At 38.8% G+C, this 17,541-nt stretch overlaps 1 protein-coding gene across 3 annotated transcripts in view; it reads right to left on the bottom strand.

The window, feature by feature from the left end:
- MARK1 (microtubule affinity regulating kinase 1) overlaps positions 1–17,541 on the bottom strand; it is a 117,183-nt gene that overhangs the window by 53,337 nt on the left and 46,305 nt on the right. For all 3 annotated transcript variants that reach the window (XM_055334032.1, XM_055334031.1, XM_055334030.1), the window contains exons 2-3: positions 15,283–15,486; positions 14,060–14,113 (exon numbers count right to left, since the gene is read on the bottom strand). In XM_055334032.1, coding sequence (XP_055190007.1) covers positions 14,060–14,113; positions 15,283–15,486 — 258 coding nt within the window. The remainder of the gene's footprint in view (positions 1–14,059; positions 14,114–15,282; positions 15,487–17,541) is intronic.

Raw genomic sequence — 17,541 nt, forward strand, 5'->3', positions numbered from 1 at the left:
AGAAAAGTATAAGGGGATCCCTGGGTGGCACAGCGGTTTGGCGCCTGCCTTTGGCCCAGGGCGCGATCCTGGAGACCCGGGATCGAATCCCACGTCGGGCTCCCGGTGCATGGAGCCTGCTTCTCCCTCTGCCTGTGTCTCTGCCTCTCTCTCTCTCTCTCTCTCTCTCTCTCTCTGTGACTATCATAAATAAATAAAAATTTAAAAAAATATTAAAAAAATAAATAAATAGCAATGTTACTTCTTTGTGTTTCATACTTTATATAAATGGAGTCATACTGAATATATTTCTCTAAACTTATTTTTTCTTCAACACAATGTTTTTTTGTTCTATTGTAGATCTGGTCCACTTACTTTAATTGCTGTGTTCCATTACAAGAAGAAACCACAGTTTATACAGTGTTCTTCTGAGGATGCTTATTTATATATTTTCACTATTTATATATTTTCACAATCAGTGTTACCATGAATATTCTTGACATGTTTCCTTAAATACCTAGAAGCTTAATTTTTTGATAGCGGTGTACATACACCTTGAACTTTATTAGGTATCACTGAATTTGCCCTCCACTCCCAATTCTGTACATGAAGGCCTAGAACTCAAGAAATATTGAGTGTCTACTCTGCTTGGTCTTTTCTATTTTTGGGCCCCACAGCCCTTAATGACCCTTTGAGCTGTAAGTCTCTGTTAATGATGACTTTGCTGACTGGAGCTTCTGACAAAGGGAAACAATCTCTACTCAGAGGAGGCCCCATAGGGTTTTGGACTTATTCCCTCCCCAAAATGGCTAACAGGTTTTAAAAAGTAGCTATTAGTTCACCACCAGGCTCTTGTCAAAACTGAACACCTGTCTCAGACAGGTGTCCATTGACCAAACTGTCTTACTCAGGTACATGGACCAGGATTAGGTGGAGAATACAGCATCCGAAGTGTGTGTATATGTCTATATATACATTCATATATGTGAACATATGGTTTTACTTGTAGGGCAGTTTTAGGTTCACAACGAAATTGAGCAGGAAGTATAGTTACCACACATCTCCTGTTCCCATACATGCACAGCCTCCCCAACCATCAACAACCTCCACCAGAGTGGTACATTTGTTATAATCGATGAATCTATATTGATACACGATCTCCCAAATTCTGTAGTCTACATTAGGGTTCATTCTTGCTGTTGTAAATTCCATGGGTTTTGACAAATGTATAATGACATGTATCCACCATCACAGTATCACACAGAAGTTTCATTGCCTTAAATAGCCTCTGTGCTCCACCTATTCATCCTTCCCTCTCCATAAATCCCTGGCAACCACTAATCTTTTTACTTTCTCCATAGTTTTGCCTCTTGAGGTCATATAGTTGGAATCATATAGAATGTGGTTTTTCCAGATTGACTTCTTTCACTTAGTAATGACACATTTAAGGTTCTTCCGTGTCTTTTCATGACTTGATAGAGTATTTCTTTTTAGCACTTGAATAACATTTCATTGTATGAATGTACCAGTGTATTTATTCATGAACCAATTGAAGGACATTTTGATTACTTCCAAGTTTTGACAATTATGACGAAAGCTGCTATAAACCCTGTGTAGGTCTGACTGCTGGATTATACAGTATGTTTAGTTTTGTAAGAAACTATCAAACTATCTTCCAAACTATCAAACGGTCTACCATTTTTATTCCCACCAGCAATGAGAGTTCTTGCTGCTCCACATCCTTAGCAATGTTCAGTGTTCTCAGTGTTTTCGATTTTCAAATTCTAATAGGTGTGTAGTGGTATCTCACTGTTGCTTTAATTTGCAATTCCTAAAAACAGATGGTGTTGACCACCTTTCCATATGCTTATTTGCCACCTATAGATTTTCTTTGAGGAGATGCCTGTTCATATCATTTGACCAGTTTTTTAATCAGTTGTTTGTTTTCCTGAGTCTTTTCAAGTCAATTTTTGAGCCTGTTACAATCTCCAATAAAACCAGATGCCTGTGGATAATAGTGAACATGGATTGTTCATCAAATACCTTGTCGATTCTACTTTGCAACATCAGAGAATGGCTTATTCCCATGAGTAGCCCTGGAGGCCCCAAGCAGAGGGAGTCAGAAGTCACATACCCTCACTTCTTCCTTGTAGGTGTCAGGGAGGTGGAGGGTCTTGGCCTGAGTGGGGTGGCCTCAGCCACTGGAATCCAGGATAGTTACCTGGAATCCAGGATAGATATCCCCTCTCCTTGCCTGGACTTCTGAGGACTGACAACAGGAGTGGAGCTGTCCGGTGGGATCTCGGGTGTTCTGGGTGGGCAGTCTCCTCAGAACACACTCAAGGTGTGACAACACACATGTATCATCTCGTGGTTTCTGGTCAGGGCTTCACTGGGTCCCCTGGCTTCCAACAAGGTATTGCTCTCTCCTCTCGGGGCCTGACTGGGGAAGAATCCATTTCCAAGCTAACCTAGGCTGCAGCTATAGGACTGAGGACTCCGGCTTCTTGTTGGCCCTTGAGAGGAGGGCACCCTTACTTCTTAGAGACTGTCCACATGTCCTTGCCAAGCAGGCTGCTTGAACATGGCCATTTACCTTATTATCAAGCCAGCAAGGATAATCTCCAGGGCAAGTTGGCTGGCAAGACAGTCTTATCTAACATAATGTAATCATGGGAATGAAATCGCACCACTTTTTCCATATTCTATTGGTTAGAGGTCCTGCAATTCAAGGAAAACGAATTATATAAAAGTGTGAAGACCAGAAGTGAGGGGCATTGGGGACTGCCTTAAGTCTGTCCAATACAATTAAACATTACATAAACCAATGAATTAAAGTTTGTTGTTTAACAGAACAAACCAAACTGAATAATACTAGATAAAATCTGCTAAAGAAATTGCTGTCCATTTGGCAAGATAAATGTCAAAGATTAAAAGAAAATCTAGGGGTTTGCTCTCAGATCATTCCTGGCTGTCTTGAGATTTTATTTATGTTTTTATGAGAGACACAGAGAGAGAGGCAGACACAGCCAGAGGTTGAGAAGCAGGCTCCCTGCAGGGAGCCCGATGCAGGACTCAATCCCAGGACTCCGGGATCATGACCTGAACAGAAGGCAGACACTCAACCAGAGCCATCCAGGTGCTCCTTTTCCTGGGTGTCTTTAAATCCTCCCTTTGTTACTTAAAAAACAACAGGGGATCCCTGGGTGGCTCAGTGGTTTAGCGCCTGCCTTTGGCCTAGGGCGTGATACTGGAGATCCGGGATCAAATCCCACATTGGGCTCCCTGCATGGAACATGCTTCACCCTCTGTCTCTGCCCCCCCCCCCCCGTGTGTCTCTCATGAATAAATAATATATTAAAAAAATAAAAAACAAAACAAAAACTGGAAATAGTAGCAAATGTGAGTGGTATGGGTGAGATCTGTGCAAGATAAACAAAGCTGAATGTCAATCAAAAGACCCAAACTAGGAGTGGGGAGAAAAAAGTTTGGCCTGAAGTGAAAAGACTGGTTAATGGTTATGCATTTTGTTTAATTTAAATGTTAAATGTCAATGTAATTTTTAAATAATTCCTCCTTTTAACATACTTTTCCCATTAACAGTTCCTTATTGCATGTGGAAAAGGGCTTTCACACCTTACTTTCTCACTGGCACAGGTACTTCCAGAAGGTGGTCTAGGAAGTACAGCATGAACATGCCACACCAACTCTAATTCCAGCTCCTCTTCCCTTTCTTCTGCCTCAAGAAAACACATCAGACTACAAGAGTGGAGACAGTATTGTCACATGGGTAATCTTGAGCTTATTCTCATTAATTTTTATGCGATTATTGGCAAATTTAGTAGTTTCCTCTTGGAAGCAAACTGGCTAGACTACATATCCTTCAAGCATTTGTCCATAAATACTGGTTTTTGATTGGTTGTTTATTTCATAAGCTGGGTTTTTGAGCGGCACTGAGTTCGTGAATGCAGTCCCTGACTGAAACCTAGAATTTAGCCATTCTGTTCTTCCAAGAACAGAGATGAGCTAGAGAGAGGATTAAAATTATCTTGTGAAAATTGGGATGCCTAACAAAAACGTGCCTGAGTAGAAGGCTACTGTCCTGCCATCTGAGGATAGATGAAGCCAGAGAAACAGTTACAGGAAGGGCCAAAGTTCTCATCAGAAAGTAATTTTTTATTCTGGTGAAAAAATAATACACAGCCATTGGGTTATTGTATCTCAAAGATGTCTTCAATATATTGTTCTATCCTTAGTTTCCTTCAGTTATCACTGACAATGAGTGCAGAAAAAAACCACAATAAGCAAGAGCATGAATGGGTCTGTGTGGGTTGGGTGTGTGTAGGCTTAAAATGATAGGCAGTTGTGGAAAGAGGAAGAGTGCTTGCTGTTGAAGAAGCGATTAGTGTGTTTTAAGGGGCATACTGACCAAGGATAATCAAATGCCAGTAGCCTGACCCGCTTATTACCCTTCCTCCCAAAGAAACACTTCAACTGTCAGCTAGATTTGGGTCGTTAACACTAAAAATCCAGAGAACTGGGGCCAACTCAACAGTAGCACATGGCTTTAGTTAAGGTCTAAGATGTCTCCTCCTCTTCATGATTCCCTTCACCCCTTCCCTAAACCGCAATTTTCCAGCTGGCTCCATGCACACAGGAAAGGGACAAGACTAATTAATGTCAGAGTCTCTGTATCAGCTATCCAAGTAAAAGGAAGAGAGAGACAGAGACAGACAGACAGACAGCCAAAGATACATGATCTCTTAGCCCAGAGCAAACTTTTATCAGCAACGGTGCTAATCTTACCAGTGTTGCTCTTCCTTAGGAAAGGTGAAGAAGTTTGAGGGAAGAAGGAGAGCTGAAAATTTAACCATGCTAAGAAGTTTACTTTGAGAAGGACAGTTATTGTTACAAAAAAAAAAAGTCGATTACTGTAGGTATCATACATCACGTACAAGCCAGGAAAACAGATTTGCAAATACATGAGGTAGTCCCACACTATTATTTGAATTTCTGATTCTAATTATTAGTTCATTTTTTCTTGTTCGTTTTCAAACTGTGACATCCTGATGTTATAGCATTCTCAAACTTAGCAGGAATGCTCCAAATTCACTAACACTCTCCAAACTTACTACTTCAGCTTTGCTGTGGGCTGAAATTAAGGCCAGAGTTTGTTCCTATTTTGTGTGTTGAATTAAAGAGATGAGTGCCGGGTAAAGGCCTGAGAGGAGTTTTCTCTATGAGGCAGGAGGGGCCTTTACTGTTGAGACTTCATGACAGCTATTCTAGTTGTTCAGAGGCCTGGATTGTTTCCTTCTTGGCGTTGTGCCAGGTAACTGAAGTGAGTAAACAAGACAGAGATGTACTTCCCAATTCAGTCCTTTGGTTAGGGCTGAAGGTCAGGGTCAGTCAAACCCCATTAGTGTTCATCAGTATTTGCCTCATTTATGAGCATTTTCTGTTTCTCCTCTTAACTGTTCTTTTCCTTCGTACCTCTTTTATTCCTTTCGCCTCTCTTTTTTGAAGGTGGGAAAATCTGTTCTATTTAGAAGTAGCCATGTGGACATGGCTTGGACAATCCTCGTTCTATTTACACCCAAAGCATCGTAGTCAGGGGCCAGTCAAATGCACATTATCTTCCTTCCACCAGACCCGCTCACCAGGTTGCTCTTGGCTTCATCAAGGTCATAGGACACCTTCACTGCTTGTCTGGCCTTGAAGCAGATGCAGAACAACACTGGGGCCCACGGGGAACTTGACAAAAGCAGAGTGTTCAGGCTTGTTCCTGTTGGGAGAGCTCTTCTAGGCTGTCATCAGCCACTGAGAACTGGAGGAGGGTGACATTCAGATCTTCTTGTGCCTTCCCACACAGCCTTCTTGGCCTTTCCAGTGTTTGATTCTGATTTGGGTTTAGTGAGGGGCAAGAGCCCTTCTTTGCCTTCACCGTAATCTCTGTAAAAATCCTATCCTTATCTTTGATAGCTGTTTACCAGTCTATTGATGAGACGTGTGGGCACCACTTTACCCTACAAGTGACATTCAGTTCCAAGAGAATGCTGGGTCCACGTTTAGATGCCCTCAGAGGTGCCCATCCATTGAGGGATTTTATATATGACATGCCTTTATTAACAGAAACCTATAAATTAAACTTTCAGCTTTTAAGTTTCTAGGATCATCATTTCACTCCTTTTTTCAGCTTTCATGCATCTTATAGACACACTACATATTTTACAAAGCTATTGCTAATAGCAGAATAACAACATAAGTGAATTTCTTAAGTTTATCCCGTGAAATGGTAGTTGGAAAAAAGAGATCTGAATACAACTAAATGAATATATATTAGATGATTTCTAACTAAAATAATAAAATGATCATTCCGTATTTCTTCTCAACCCTGACAACTGATAAGTCAACTGTTTGTTGCAAAGTTAAGAGAGGAAATGCTTTTTAAATGACAAGCTAGGACACTTTCCCAAGTAATCTATCATCTAGATAGATTACAAGATTATAAGATTCTTATTTCTTATAAACTGGTACCAATTTTATATTGCTTGAGTCCTTCCCAAGGCCTCAAACAATTCTGAGCTCAAGCTGGTGCAAAATAAATGTACTATTTAAGATAGCAAATGATTTCAGACAGAAGATATTAAACATAAAATAGATCAAATTCGAAAACAGTTTAAATTAGAAATGATGGAAACATCATCCATAGTGCATCCATAAGGATGGCAAAAATTAAGAAATCTGATAATATAAGACGTTGGCAAAAATGCAGGGCAACAGTAAATCTCATACAGTTTTAGCAGAAGTACAAACTATGCAACCACTCTGAAGAGCAACTCGACATTATCTAGTAAAGTTGAGCATATGCATGACCTTCAGCCTAGCAATTCTGCTTGGAGAGATATATCCTTTCACATACATCTTCACAAAAAGACAAACACAATAATGATCATTGCAGCACTGCTTCTACAGCAAAAGCAAAAAGCTATCTAGAAAAAAAAAAGTGAGACATACAAACACCAGGAACAATCCACATAACCACCAACAAAAATACACAAACTATACTGTATCTGTTAATAAGAAAATGAGTAAACATAGAATACTTATACAGTGATATGCAATTACAGTAGTGAAAATAAATGAACTAGACTATATAGGCTAACATGACTAAGACTGTAAGACAATGTTACGTGAAAAAAGCAAGTTGTAAAAGGTTAAGAGGTTTAAAAATAAATAATAGAGAAACACACATATGAAAAGTGTCTTTAGTTTGAATGAGAATAAGAAAGATCAAATTCAGAACAGCAGGTATTTCCAGGTAGGAAAATATAGGAATAGAACCCAGAAATAATGCATAAGGCTTCAGTTGTATCTGTAATATTTTATGTCTTAAAAAAAAATTAGACATGAAACAGTTTAGTCTAACAAATGTCATAAGAAAGCAACTTTTTTTTTTTTTTAGAATGGGAAAGACATTTCGAAGTCCCCATCCAAAAATTATAAATAGGCCAGTTTACTATGTCAGCAAACTGCCCAACTTAGAAAAAAATAAGACTATGACTCTTCAAATAACAAAATGACAATATGACTTTTAAAACAGCCTAATGAGGGGCGCTTGGGTGGTGCAGTCGGTTAAGCAGCCAATTCTGGGTTTTGGCTCAGGTCATGATCTCAGGATCCTGGGGCTGAGCCCCACATCAGGGTCCATGCTCCGTGCAGAGTCTGCCGCAGGACTCTCTCACTCTGCCTCTCCTCATTCCGAGCTCACTCACACACTCTCTCTCAAAGAAATCTTAAAACAAAAACAAAAACAAGACCACAACCCAAAACAGTCAGGTGGTTTAGTCTAAAGCTCAGAGGTGATGCAGATTCCTAGCCAATTCCATTTCCAAGAGAAAATTCTTCCATGTCCACACTTCTGTAAATCTTCTGTAGTTTCTTGGGAATATAGAAATAGATGTATGCTTTACATCCAGTAAAGGCCCAGCAATTAGAATACAGGTGTTAAGAGTCAGAGACAGAATAGAAGCATCAAAAACAAGAAACAAATGGGACGCCTGGGTGGCTCAGCGGTTGAGCATCTGCCTTCGGCTCAGGGCGTGATCGTGGGGTTCCCTGCATGGAGCCTGCTTCTCCCTCTGCCTGTGTTTCTGTCTCTCTCTGTGTGTCTCTCTCATGAATGAATAAATAAAAATCTTTAAAAAAACAAAAATGAGAAACAAAACTACTGTCAAGAGTAAAACAAATAAAAACTAAAGCAATTCTTTATGAATAATCCTTGGTTATGAGTGCTTAATTTTAAGAAGGGCAGAGAGATTTACCATTGGTGGAGAGACAGCACAGGAGTCCCTGATGAAAGGTCTCTAAGGGCTGAAACGTGATAAATGAATAAGAATTAAGTGAAGGGGGTGGTGTGCCTTAAGTGGAGGCTGGGGTGAAAAGCTGCAAAGGCCTGGTGGCTGGGATGAAGAGTACGACCAGCAGCAGATGAAAGAAAGTCCTGAAGCTGGAGGAGCAGGAGATGAGGCAGGGCAGAGGCTGTAGGGAGCTGGTGGGCCAAGAAGTGGAAGAGGAGGTAGGGCCTCACACATGTTGCTAATGAATCTGATTTCCAGAACACCAAAAATGGAATGCCACCTAAAAGTTTAAATGAAGGTATTTTGTATCCTTGATGACTTTTTAAATTATTATTTTTTTAATTTTTATTTTTTATTTATGATAGGCACACAGTGAGAGAGAGAGGCAGAGACACAGGCAGAGGGAGAAGCAGGCTCCATGCACGGGGAGCCCGACGTGGGATTCGATCCCGGGTCTCCAGGATCGTGCCCTGGGCCAAAGGCAGGCGCCAAACCGCTGCGCCACCCAGGGATCCCCTTGATGACTTTTTAAACTGTGTGTGTGCTTGTGCATGTGCATGCGTGTGGAGGGATGCAAAACGGATGGAAAAAGACCAGCTAGAAGCCTACTGGGGTAGTCCACAGGTGAGAGAATAGTAGCTTTGTCTAGAGTGGTCGTGATGGGAAAAGATAAAAGCAGGCATTCTCAAAAGACGTGTAAGACAAAATTTGCACATCTCAAGGACAGACTAGAGGGTGAGAAATAAGGAAGAGCAGAGTCGAGAATTGTTCTAGGCTTCTGGCTTGCACAACTTGAGGACACTGTCATTCACTGAGAGAGGATGCTGGAAGAGCACCAGGTGGGCAAGGTACTGAGTAAGTGGGGCAGAGATGGAGAGTTCAGTTTTGGACAGTTAAAGTTTGGGCTATCTTTGAGAGATTACAAGAAAACTTAGGGGAGGTCTGAGTTAAAGGCATAAACTTGTGACTCTGCCCACAGCTGAGACAGCCTAGGAAGAGAATATAGAAAGAAAAGAGGACCAAGCTTTGCGGGGTTCTAACATCAAGGCCAATAAAAAAGACAATGACTCTACACAAACACAAAAGGAGGAGCCAAAAAAATAGAAGAAAATATATGGAGAAATACAATCTTCTTTCAATAAATTCTTGTTAGATTAAGAATTAACGAACACACGTAGCTGGGCTCAGTGGCACTTAGCCTGAACCATAAGACAGTTTCCATTTCAAGTTTTTTAAAAATTTTCATTTCTACGGAGTTAAAAAACCCTAAGTCATGATCATAGATTGACTGGAGAAAGGAACCAGCATCAGATGATGTGTCAGCGACATTCTAATTGATTACCTTACAAAGATATTTCTCCCTGAAGATTATGTACAGCTCTCAGACAGATTCTAGTCTAGGCTGCTAATCTTATCACACTGAAAAGTTGGAAGACCGGAAGTTTCGATTGGAAGGATAATAGCAAATGGATTCTTAATATACTTTTTTGATTAGCTTGCTCTGGAAAGTATCTTTCATATTTGGATGCAGCATTTGTGTGTTAAACGTGCCAAATGATTGGTCATTGAGCCTTCTCTCCAATAACAAGAGAGGGTCAACATGGTTTAGAAACATAAAATTTTTGGTCAATGGATTACAAGAAACAGTTTTTTTCCCCCCAGAAAATCTAGTTATCTTCAACAAATTTCTGGCTATACATTAAAATTATTGGTATCACCTTTTAAAAGAAAGGAACACCTTTTCCCTCAAAATCCATCATATTTTAGTTTGAAAGATATACTTTCCACCAATTCTTCACACTGTACACTAAAGAGACATCTTTTAATAGCCATGATTTCATGATAATCTGTTTTCAATATTTCCTTCAAAGCCAAATCAAGATCAGAGAGGTGTGTTGCTAACCACTAATTTCATGGCAAAAGAAATACCGAGTATTAGGTATAATCTTATTTATTCACATGGCAGTACCATTCCCTGCAGAATTACTGCCCCCATATACACTCTCTCAAAAAGGGCCCTCCTGGTGTTTCATCATTACTAATTCGAAGACTTTTGCAGTCTACAACCCAGCTCACAAAATGCTAATAACTCTTATCACTTAGATTTTCACCAAAACACAAAAGAATTGGTCAAGACTTTTCCTTCAAATGGCCCGCACATGTGAAAAGAACAATAAAGTGAAATATGCAATAAAGCATGCATATGTAACTGGTATTTCAACATATGTCCAGCAGAGATATTTGTTAAGGAATACTGCCAAGGAGCTTCCTCGCTTTTCTCCTTGATAAAAAGAAGTGTCAATAATTATGTTTGCTTTTACAAGTTTGGTTTCTTGATAATTTGCTAAAAGAAATTTAATTCTGAATATTGCTCCCATGGCTCTGTCTTCCTCTCCACCTGTAGTCACCATGGCAAAAATTATTTTGTAGAAGGTCTGGAAAACTTAACTAGCTTACCAGAGAGGTTGCTGGGTTTTAGCTGAAAATTCACCAAAATTTATTTAATTTTGAATTTTTTTCTAAAGATCCTATTTATTTATTCATGAGAGACACCCAGAGAGAGACAGAAACACAGGCAGGGGGAGAAGCAGGCTCCCTGCGAGGAGCCGGATGTGGGACTTGATCCTGGACCCTAGGATCACGCCCTGTGCCGAAGGCAGATCCTCAACCTCTGAGCCACCCAGGCATCCTCTCACCAAAGCTTAAATAGCTTACGTCACCATAAAGATAACATACCAGACACTAGGAGTCAACAGATTATTCACTTAATAAGTCTAATTGTCAGATGTCAGTTACTGAAAGTTGTTTGTACTTTCCTTGCTTGTACAAAACCACTGTCCTAGCACAGATACGCAGTCTAGGTCAGTGTAATGCTGCAGCCCTCTTTATTATTTAATGACATAATTCTGAGGTATAGCAGTCGTGTTTCCATTCTCATTTCAGACTTTACTACTCAGCAAATCACTTCAGAACCACTGAGCCATTTTTGTGAATTGGGACTATAATGCAACATAGTGAAACAATAGAAAATGTGAATGCAAATTAATAAACAATATGCAGAAGATAAACTGCACCCATATGGCTAATAGCTGAAAGCAACTAACACAAGACTTTGTCATCCATTTATAAGCTAATGTGTCGGAAGTTTAAAAACCTAGTGTAATTTCTGAGAAAATCGTAATTAATCTTACATTTCGAGACATGAACTATAAATAAAATTGCTTCATTGTTTTGCTTTTCTTCCAACATGATTAGGCTGCTTAAAAGATCCCCGCTGCTTAAAAGATCCCTAGGATCTTTTAAGTTCATAAACCATATCCCAAAAAACTAATTAAAATGTGAGGTGAGACTCATGGCCCAAAGAAGAAGAGGTAAATACAGCATCGAACTCAAATAATTTTTAAATGATGTAAACTCATTAAATTGGATATCATTAATTCAAAACATGTGATACAAATAACATGGGAATATTATTTGAACAACTTCGAAGCCAAATATGTTTAACAATTTCGAAGACCAAACTGTTTTTGAGAGCTTTATAGTTTAGAAGGTTTGAACAGCTGAGGTATCAAATTTAGGTTACTTTGTCTATCACTGATGTTGGCAAAGGAAAGTACTATTTCTTATAAATATGTTGCACACAGAAGAGAACATAAAGGATGGGAATCAGCTTAAATTCAGATTAAATCCAGAATAAGATTTAATGAAACACTTTTGGAAACAAGATTAAAATGAATCCTTCTTTCAAATATATGTTATCATTATCTGCTTTTTAATAAGTACATCTATGACATGGACAACATATTTGGTTATTTCTAACCTATAGGACTTCACTGTCAATGCTAAGGAAAACAAACAGATTACTTATCCTTCCATTATTATTATTATTTTTTAGATATGACTGACTGGGAGATCCTACTGGCCAAATGTTGAATGTTCTACAATGCACAGGAACTAACCAAACCTTGATCTGTTGCTTATTTTCAAAACTCTTAACTGAGAGAAAATCTATGAGCATAACTGAAAATTATTTTTAAAAAATGACATATACAGAGTGTACAGGCTACATTTAGTGAATGTCAAGCTTTCCTTGGATTTTATTTTCCTAGATTAAAGAAAACAAAATTGCCATCGTTCTTTATATGCCTATTTGGAAAAGCAACACTTCATCAGCAACATTAGCAGAATTTACAACAGAAATTACTTGTCATCAAGTACATTTTTTAGTTATTCAGATAAATAAAGCAACATTCAGCTTCGCATTTGCGTGTTTCAACAAGTGCAACTGTGGTTCTACAGCCTTCTCTGGGCCCCTTTGGGAAAGGCATTGTGGGGGTCATATTACTGTGTATCTAACCAGCAAAACAGGCCTCAAGTAGTTCTAAATGTCACTTAAAATCACTCCGTTTACCAGAGCAACTCACAGATTAATGGAGGAAGAGCGGAAAAGCCAGATGGGCGATGGACAAGGACACTGGGCACAGTTAAGCACTTTGTGCATTTTTAAAAGATTCTCGGCAGAGGGGTGGCAAAATATGTTCCACTGTGGTGCCAGCCGAGGAAAAAAGAGCATCTTTGGATAATTTATCTGCCCAGAGGGGATGCCTTTTTGTAACTCATACAACTACATCATGATTAGCTAACAGACTGGTGCTAGAAGTTTCTCCCAGAAGACATCCATAAGGTATAAGATTTCATAGAGAAAAAGAGAATGCAGCAAACGTTTTGTTCTCCCTTATCAGAAATATCAATGCTATGAAAGTTACATTGATTGTTAAATTTAAAAAGAATCTCAGGAAGTAGTACAAAGACTGATCTTGGAGTAGAAATACATAAAATGAGTTATCTGGCAACTGAGCCAAGTGGGAAAGCCTTGATATCAAAGATCCAAATTTTTCATTTAATACTAAAATCACAGAAGGTATAGTTAAACACATTATACTACAAAGTTCTTACATTCAGATTCTGTTTTAGGAACTCAAAATTATCTGTCACATTTACATATGTGACTACGATCCTATTACAGTCTAATAAAAATCACAATCCTATACTAATTCGTCATATACAAACTTAACATATATGGCCTAAGTGTTAAAATATTTGCTTCATTCTTAATGTACTAAAATGTTTATCTGAGAAACTTTTCCAACATAAATAATGAAGCAATCTGAAATGGCTTTCCCAGGTTTAACTAGGGCAATCTCCACCCTAACTCCTTCTTTTCCTCCTCCTGTTTTTTATTTGCACTCTTTGAAGAAGTGCTCAAATTTTTTACTCTATGTTAGCTGAGGGACTAGTTCCTATGGAAGAAGGAAGAAACGCAAGTGAAGCAATAAAAGGAAATCGCCTATGGACAATAGTAACTATAAGTAGGTTTTTAAACAAAGCAGAATCCTGAGTATTTAGAAACAGTTGTTACAAAATTTTATTCTAAAAAAAAATTTTATTCTATTGAATTAAAAGGCATAAATTCCTTTCATATGATGTATGCATTTGAGTGGTAGATACTTCTCAAACAACTACTTGATAAATATAATTGAAATATTATTAAATATAAATATAATTGAAATATTATTAAATATAATTATGTTTTATGTATCATGTCTTCATACACTGATGAAAATTTTACCTAATGGGAAATTCAGGGTAACTAACTTCACAGAATACCATATGTTGATAAACTCAAATTCTAATTACTTACTATTAAAATAATTAAATACCTTTTGTAGACTGGTAGGATTTAGCTGAGTTTTGTCTATTATTTTCACAGCAACCTGAAAAAGAGAATCATTAAACTATATATTTGAGAAAACGTATTTTGACGGATTAAAAACTTGTAAAAAGTCTTCTTCATTCCTAACTAAATGTAATTTAGTTGTCTTTGGTGTTCACATAACTAGATGATAAAGTTGAGACAATCTGGCAGCCTTATGATGTATTATTCCATTGACCTAACTCTTTAGCATATCTGATTCTGAGTCAATAAAACAACAGCTTTAGAATTTTTCCACGTCTCTCCCCTTTAAAGTAAAAATCATTGGTATCTTAATCTTTTACTTATGATCTTAATAAGTCACAATTATCAGAGGGAAGAGGCCTACAAGCTTTCAGTAGTTTAAGTATCATGGGAATAAAATGATTAGAGAAATCAAACACCAGAGCTTGCTTATAGCAGCAGACTAACCAAATGGATTAAATCTAAGTCTCTGCCTAATAGAGTCTGTGTCTGAACAGTTCCTGGAGCCAGAATGGGCAGAGAGGACTAAAATTAACTGGTACAGAGCTAAAGAAAAACTTATTAAAAACAAATCCTAAGTGAGATCTTCATAATGTCTTAACTGGATCCAGGAAACATGAGGTAATATTAACTGTTTTTTAGTTTTTACTATACCGATTATTAAATATTAGTAATAATTATTAAATACATACATTTTTTGCTATATACATACACATAATTTAAAACACATGGGATTTTAGAAACCCAATTCTCCTATTACCTGAAAAAACATCTGTTTTCAACCGTAGGTACAATACGATCTCTAAACAGACAAAAGTCAGTGGGTGACTTTATACATATTTATACCTAATTTATCAGAAGCAGTAATTAATGAGAACTAACTCTGGCCCTGTGCTTGGGTTGGGGGACAAAGGTAGTCAGAAATGTTTATAGAAACCATATAATGAAGATAGAAGCCTGAGGAAAGCTCATCTGTAGCACATCTGATTTATGAGAGATGCTACATGCAGGGATGAGTCTTTTCTAAATGTTCAAAGGCCAACTTTTTGTGCCATAATATAGCTCTGTCTACAGATGTTCCATTCACACATACCTCAGTGTTTACCATATTTCAAATGTCATTTATTCCCAGCACCAGCTACAGAAAAGATCTGTAACAAGACTCCAGAGAGGTCCAAGTAAATATTAAAAAGCATGAAAACTTACCTCTCTACCAGTTAGGACATGTCTTGCCAATTTCACTTTGGCAAAGTTTCCCTTCCCTATTGTTTTTTGTAAACGATAATTTCCAATGTGAGGCTGCTCGTCTGTTGCTGATGTAATGGAGTTTCTGCACCGGGGAATGTTCTGTCGGCTACTAGATTTGGTAGGCTGGATGTGCGGTTCAGTGTATCCATCCACAGACGTATGCTATGAGAAAGGTTACAAGATTTCATTGTTAATGAAATTACATGTTAAAAAGGACAGTTAAAAAGACTACAAATGAAAAAACAAAAAACAAACAAAAAAGACTACAAATGACTTTCACTAATAAATCAACTTCAATGAAAATACATTGGGCAACATTATTTATTTATTTATTTATTTATTTATTTATTTATTTATTTATTTATTTTACTTATTTATTTATTCATGAGAGACACAGAGAGAGAGAGAGAGAGGCAGAGACACAGGCAGAGGGAGAAGTAGGCTTCATGCAGAGAGCCTGATGTGGGACTCGATCCTGGGTCTCTAGGATCAGGCCCTGGGCCGAAGGCAGGCGCTAAACTGTTGAGCCACCCAGGCTGCCCGGGCTACATGATTTTTAAGTGAGAGGATTCTGTTTACAATTTCTACTTGACTTTCGCTCACTTTGCCGGGGGGGAATATAACTATTTAAAATGAAATGTTCAGGGGCGCCTGGGTGGCTGTCACTTAAGCATCTGCCTTCAGGTAGTGACCCCAGGGTCCTGAGGTCCAGTCCTCCGTGGGGCTCCCTGCTTCTCCCTCTATCCTCTACTCCTCTCCGCTGCTTGTAATCTCTCTCATGCTTGCTGTCTCTATAAAAAAAATACAATCTTTAAAAAATGAAATTTTCTTCATAACTTTACAGAGAGAGTGAGCCTGTGTATGAGTAGGGGGGAGAAGGTGGGAGGGAAGTGGCAAAGGGGAGGGAGAGGGAGAGAGAATCCCAAGCAGGCTACATACCCAGCATAAAGCCCAATGTGAGGCTCAATTTCATGACCCTGACATCATGTCCTGAGCCAAAATCAAGAGTTGGATCAACTGAGCCACTCAGGAGCTCCTAGGTATATGCTTTGTTTAAAAAGATTTCTTATTTATTTTTAAAGATTTATTATTTATTCATTCGTTTATTTTATTTATTTATTCTCATTTATCTCTGAGAGACACACAGAGAGAGGCAGAGACACGGGCAGAGGGAGAAGCAGGCTTCCTGTGGTGACCCTGATGCAGACTCAATCCCAAAACCTTGGGATCACACCCCAAGCCAAAGGCAGATGCTCAACCACTGGGCCACCCAGGTGTCCCTAGGTATGAACTTTTGATTTAAGCCCCTCACTCAGTTCCCCAGGCCTCACCCAGAGCCTCAGCCCTGCCTGCCTGTGACCTGATGCCCGCTGCACTCCTCCTCAGCGCTACTCTCCAGCAAAGGCCCCCCTGTGTCTCGCAGTCCCACACTAGCGACAACCACGATGAGTCCTGTTCAAGGGCAGGCTCAGCACCTGGAGTCCCAAGACCAGACTGTTTCACCAGCTCCGGATGCTTCTGCTCTTGGTTCAGTGCTGCCCTCATTCTGACACACAGACGTTTCTAGCAGTTTTTGTGAGAACATAGATTCACACGTAATAAACATTAACATCTTTCTCCAACTAACTTCTTTAAAATAGCTGAAGATGGGTGGCACAAATTGACAAAAGAAAGGAGTGTTTTTTATTTGTGAGGTAAGTGATTTGGCCTTTGCTGTCCTGCCTACACAACTGTAAGCTTGTCTAAAAAATTTTGAGCAGAAAATTTCTTAAAGGCAGTATTAAGGATGACTCCATATACCAATCTCACGCAAAGCATGACTCAAAGTCATTTTCCCATTTGTTATTATTTAAGGATTTAAAAAAAAAAAACAGGAGAAAATCAAATTATGTAAGTAAAAGACTCCATAAAACACAAGATCTCCACTTTCAGATTTTTTTCAACTCAGCACAAATTAAAGGGTTGTCTCTTACACACACCTGCAGCCTCAGGCCTCATTGTGAACTAGTGCCTCATTCGTGTATTCTCACAGCAAACTGCTTTCATGTATCTCATCACCCACTCCACTGTACTATCATTATACACTTACTTCTCTGTCTCTGCCACCCTACCATGAGCAGTTTGAGGACAGGGATGTTTTCCTTTCATTTTTATATACTCACCACATTGCAGAGCGCCAGACACAGAGGAAAGGCTCAATAAATCAATAAGTCTCAA

Source organism: Nyctereutes procyonoides, unplaced genomic scaffold (assembly GCF_905146905.1).
Source record: "Nyctereutes procyonoides isolate TBG_1078 unplaced genomic scaffold, NYPRO_anot_genome, whole genome shotgun sequence".
Classification (NCBI taxonomy): domain Eukaryota; kingdom Metazoa; phylum Chordata; class Mammalia; order Carnivora; family Canidae; genus Nyctereutes; species Nyctereutes procyonoides.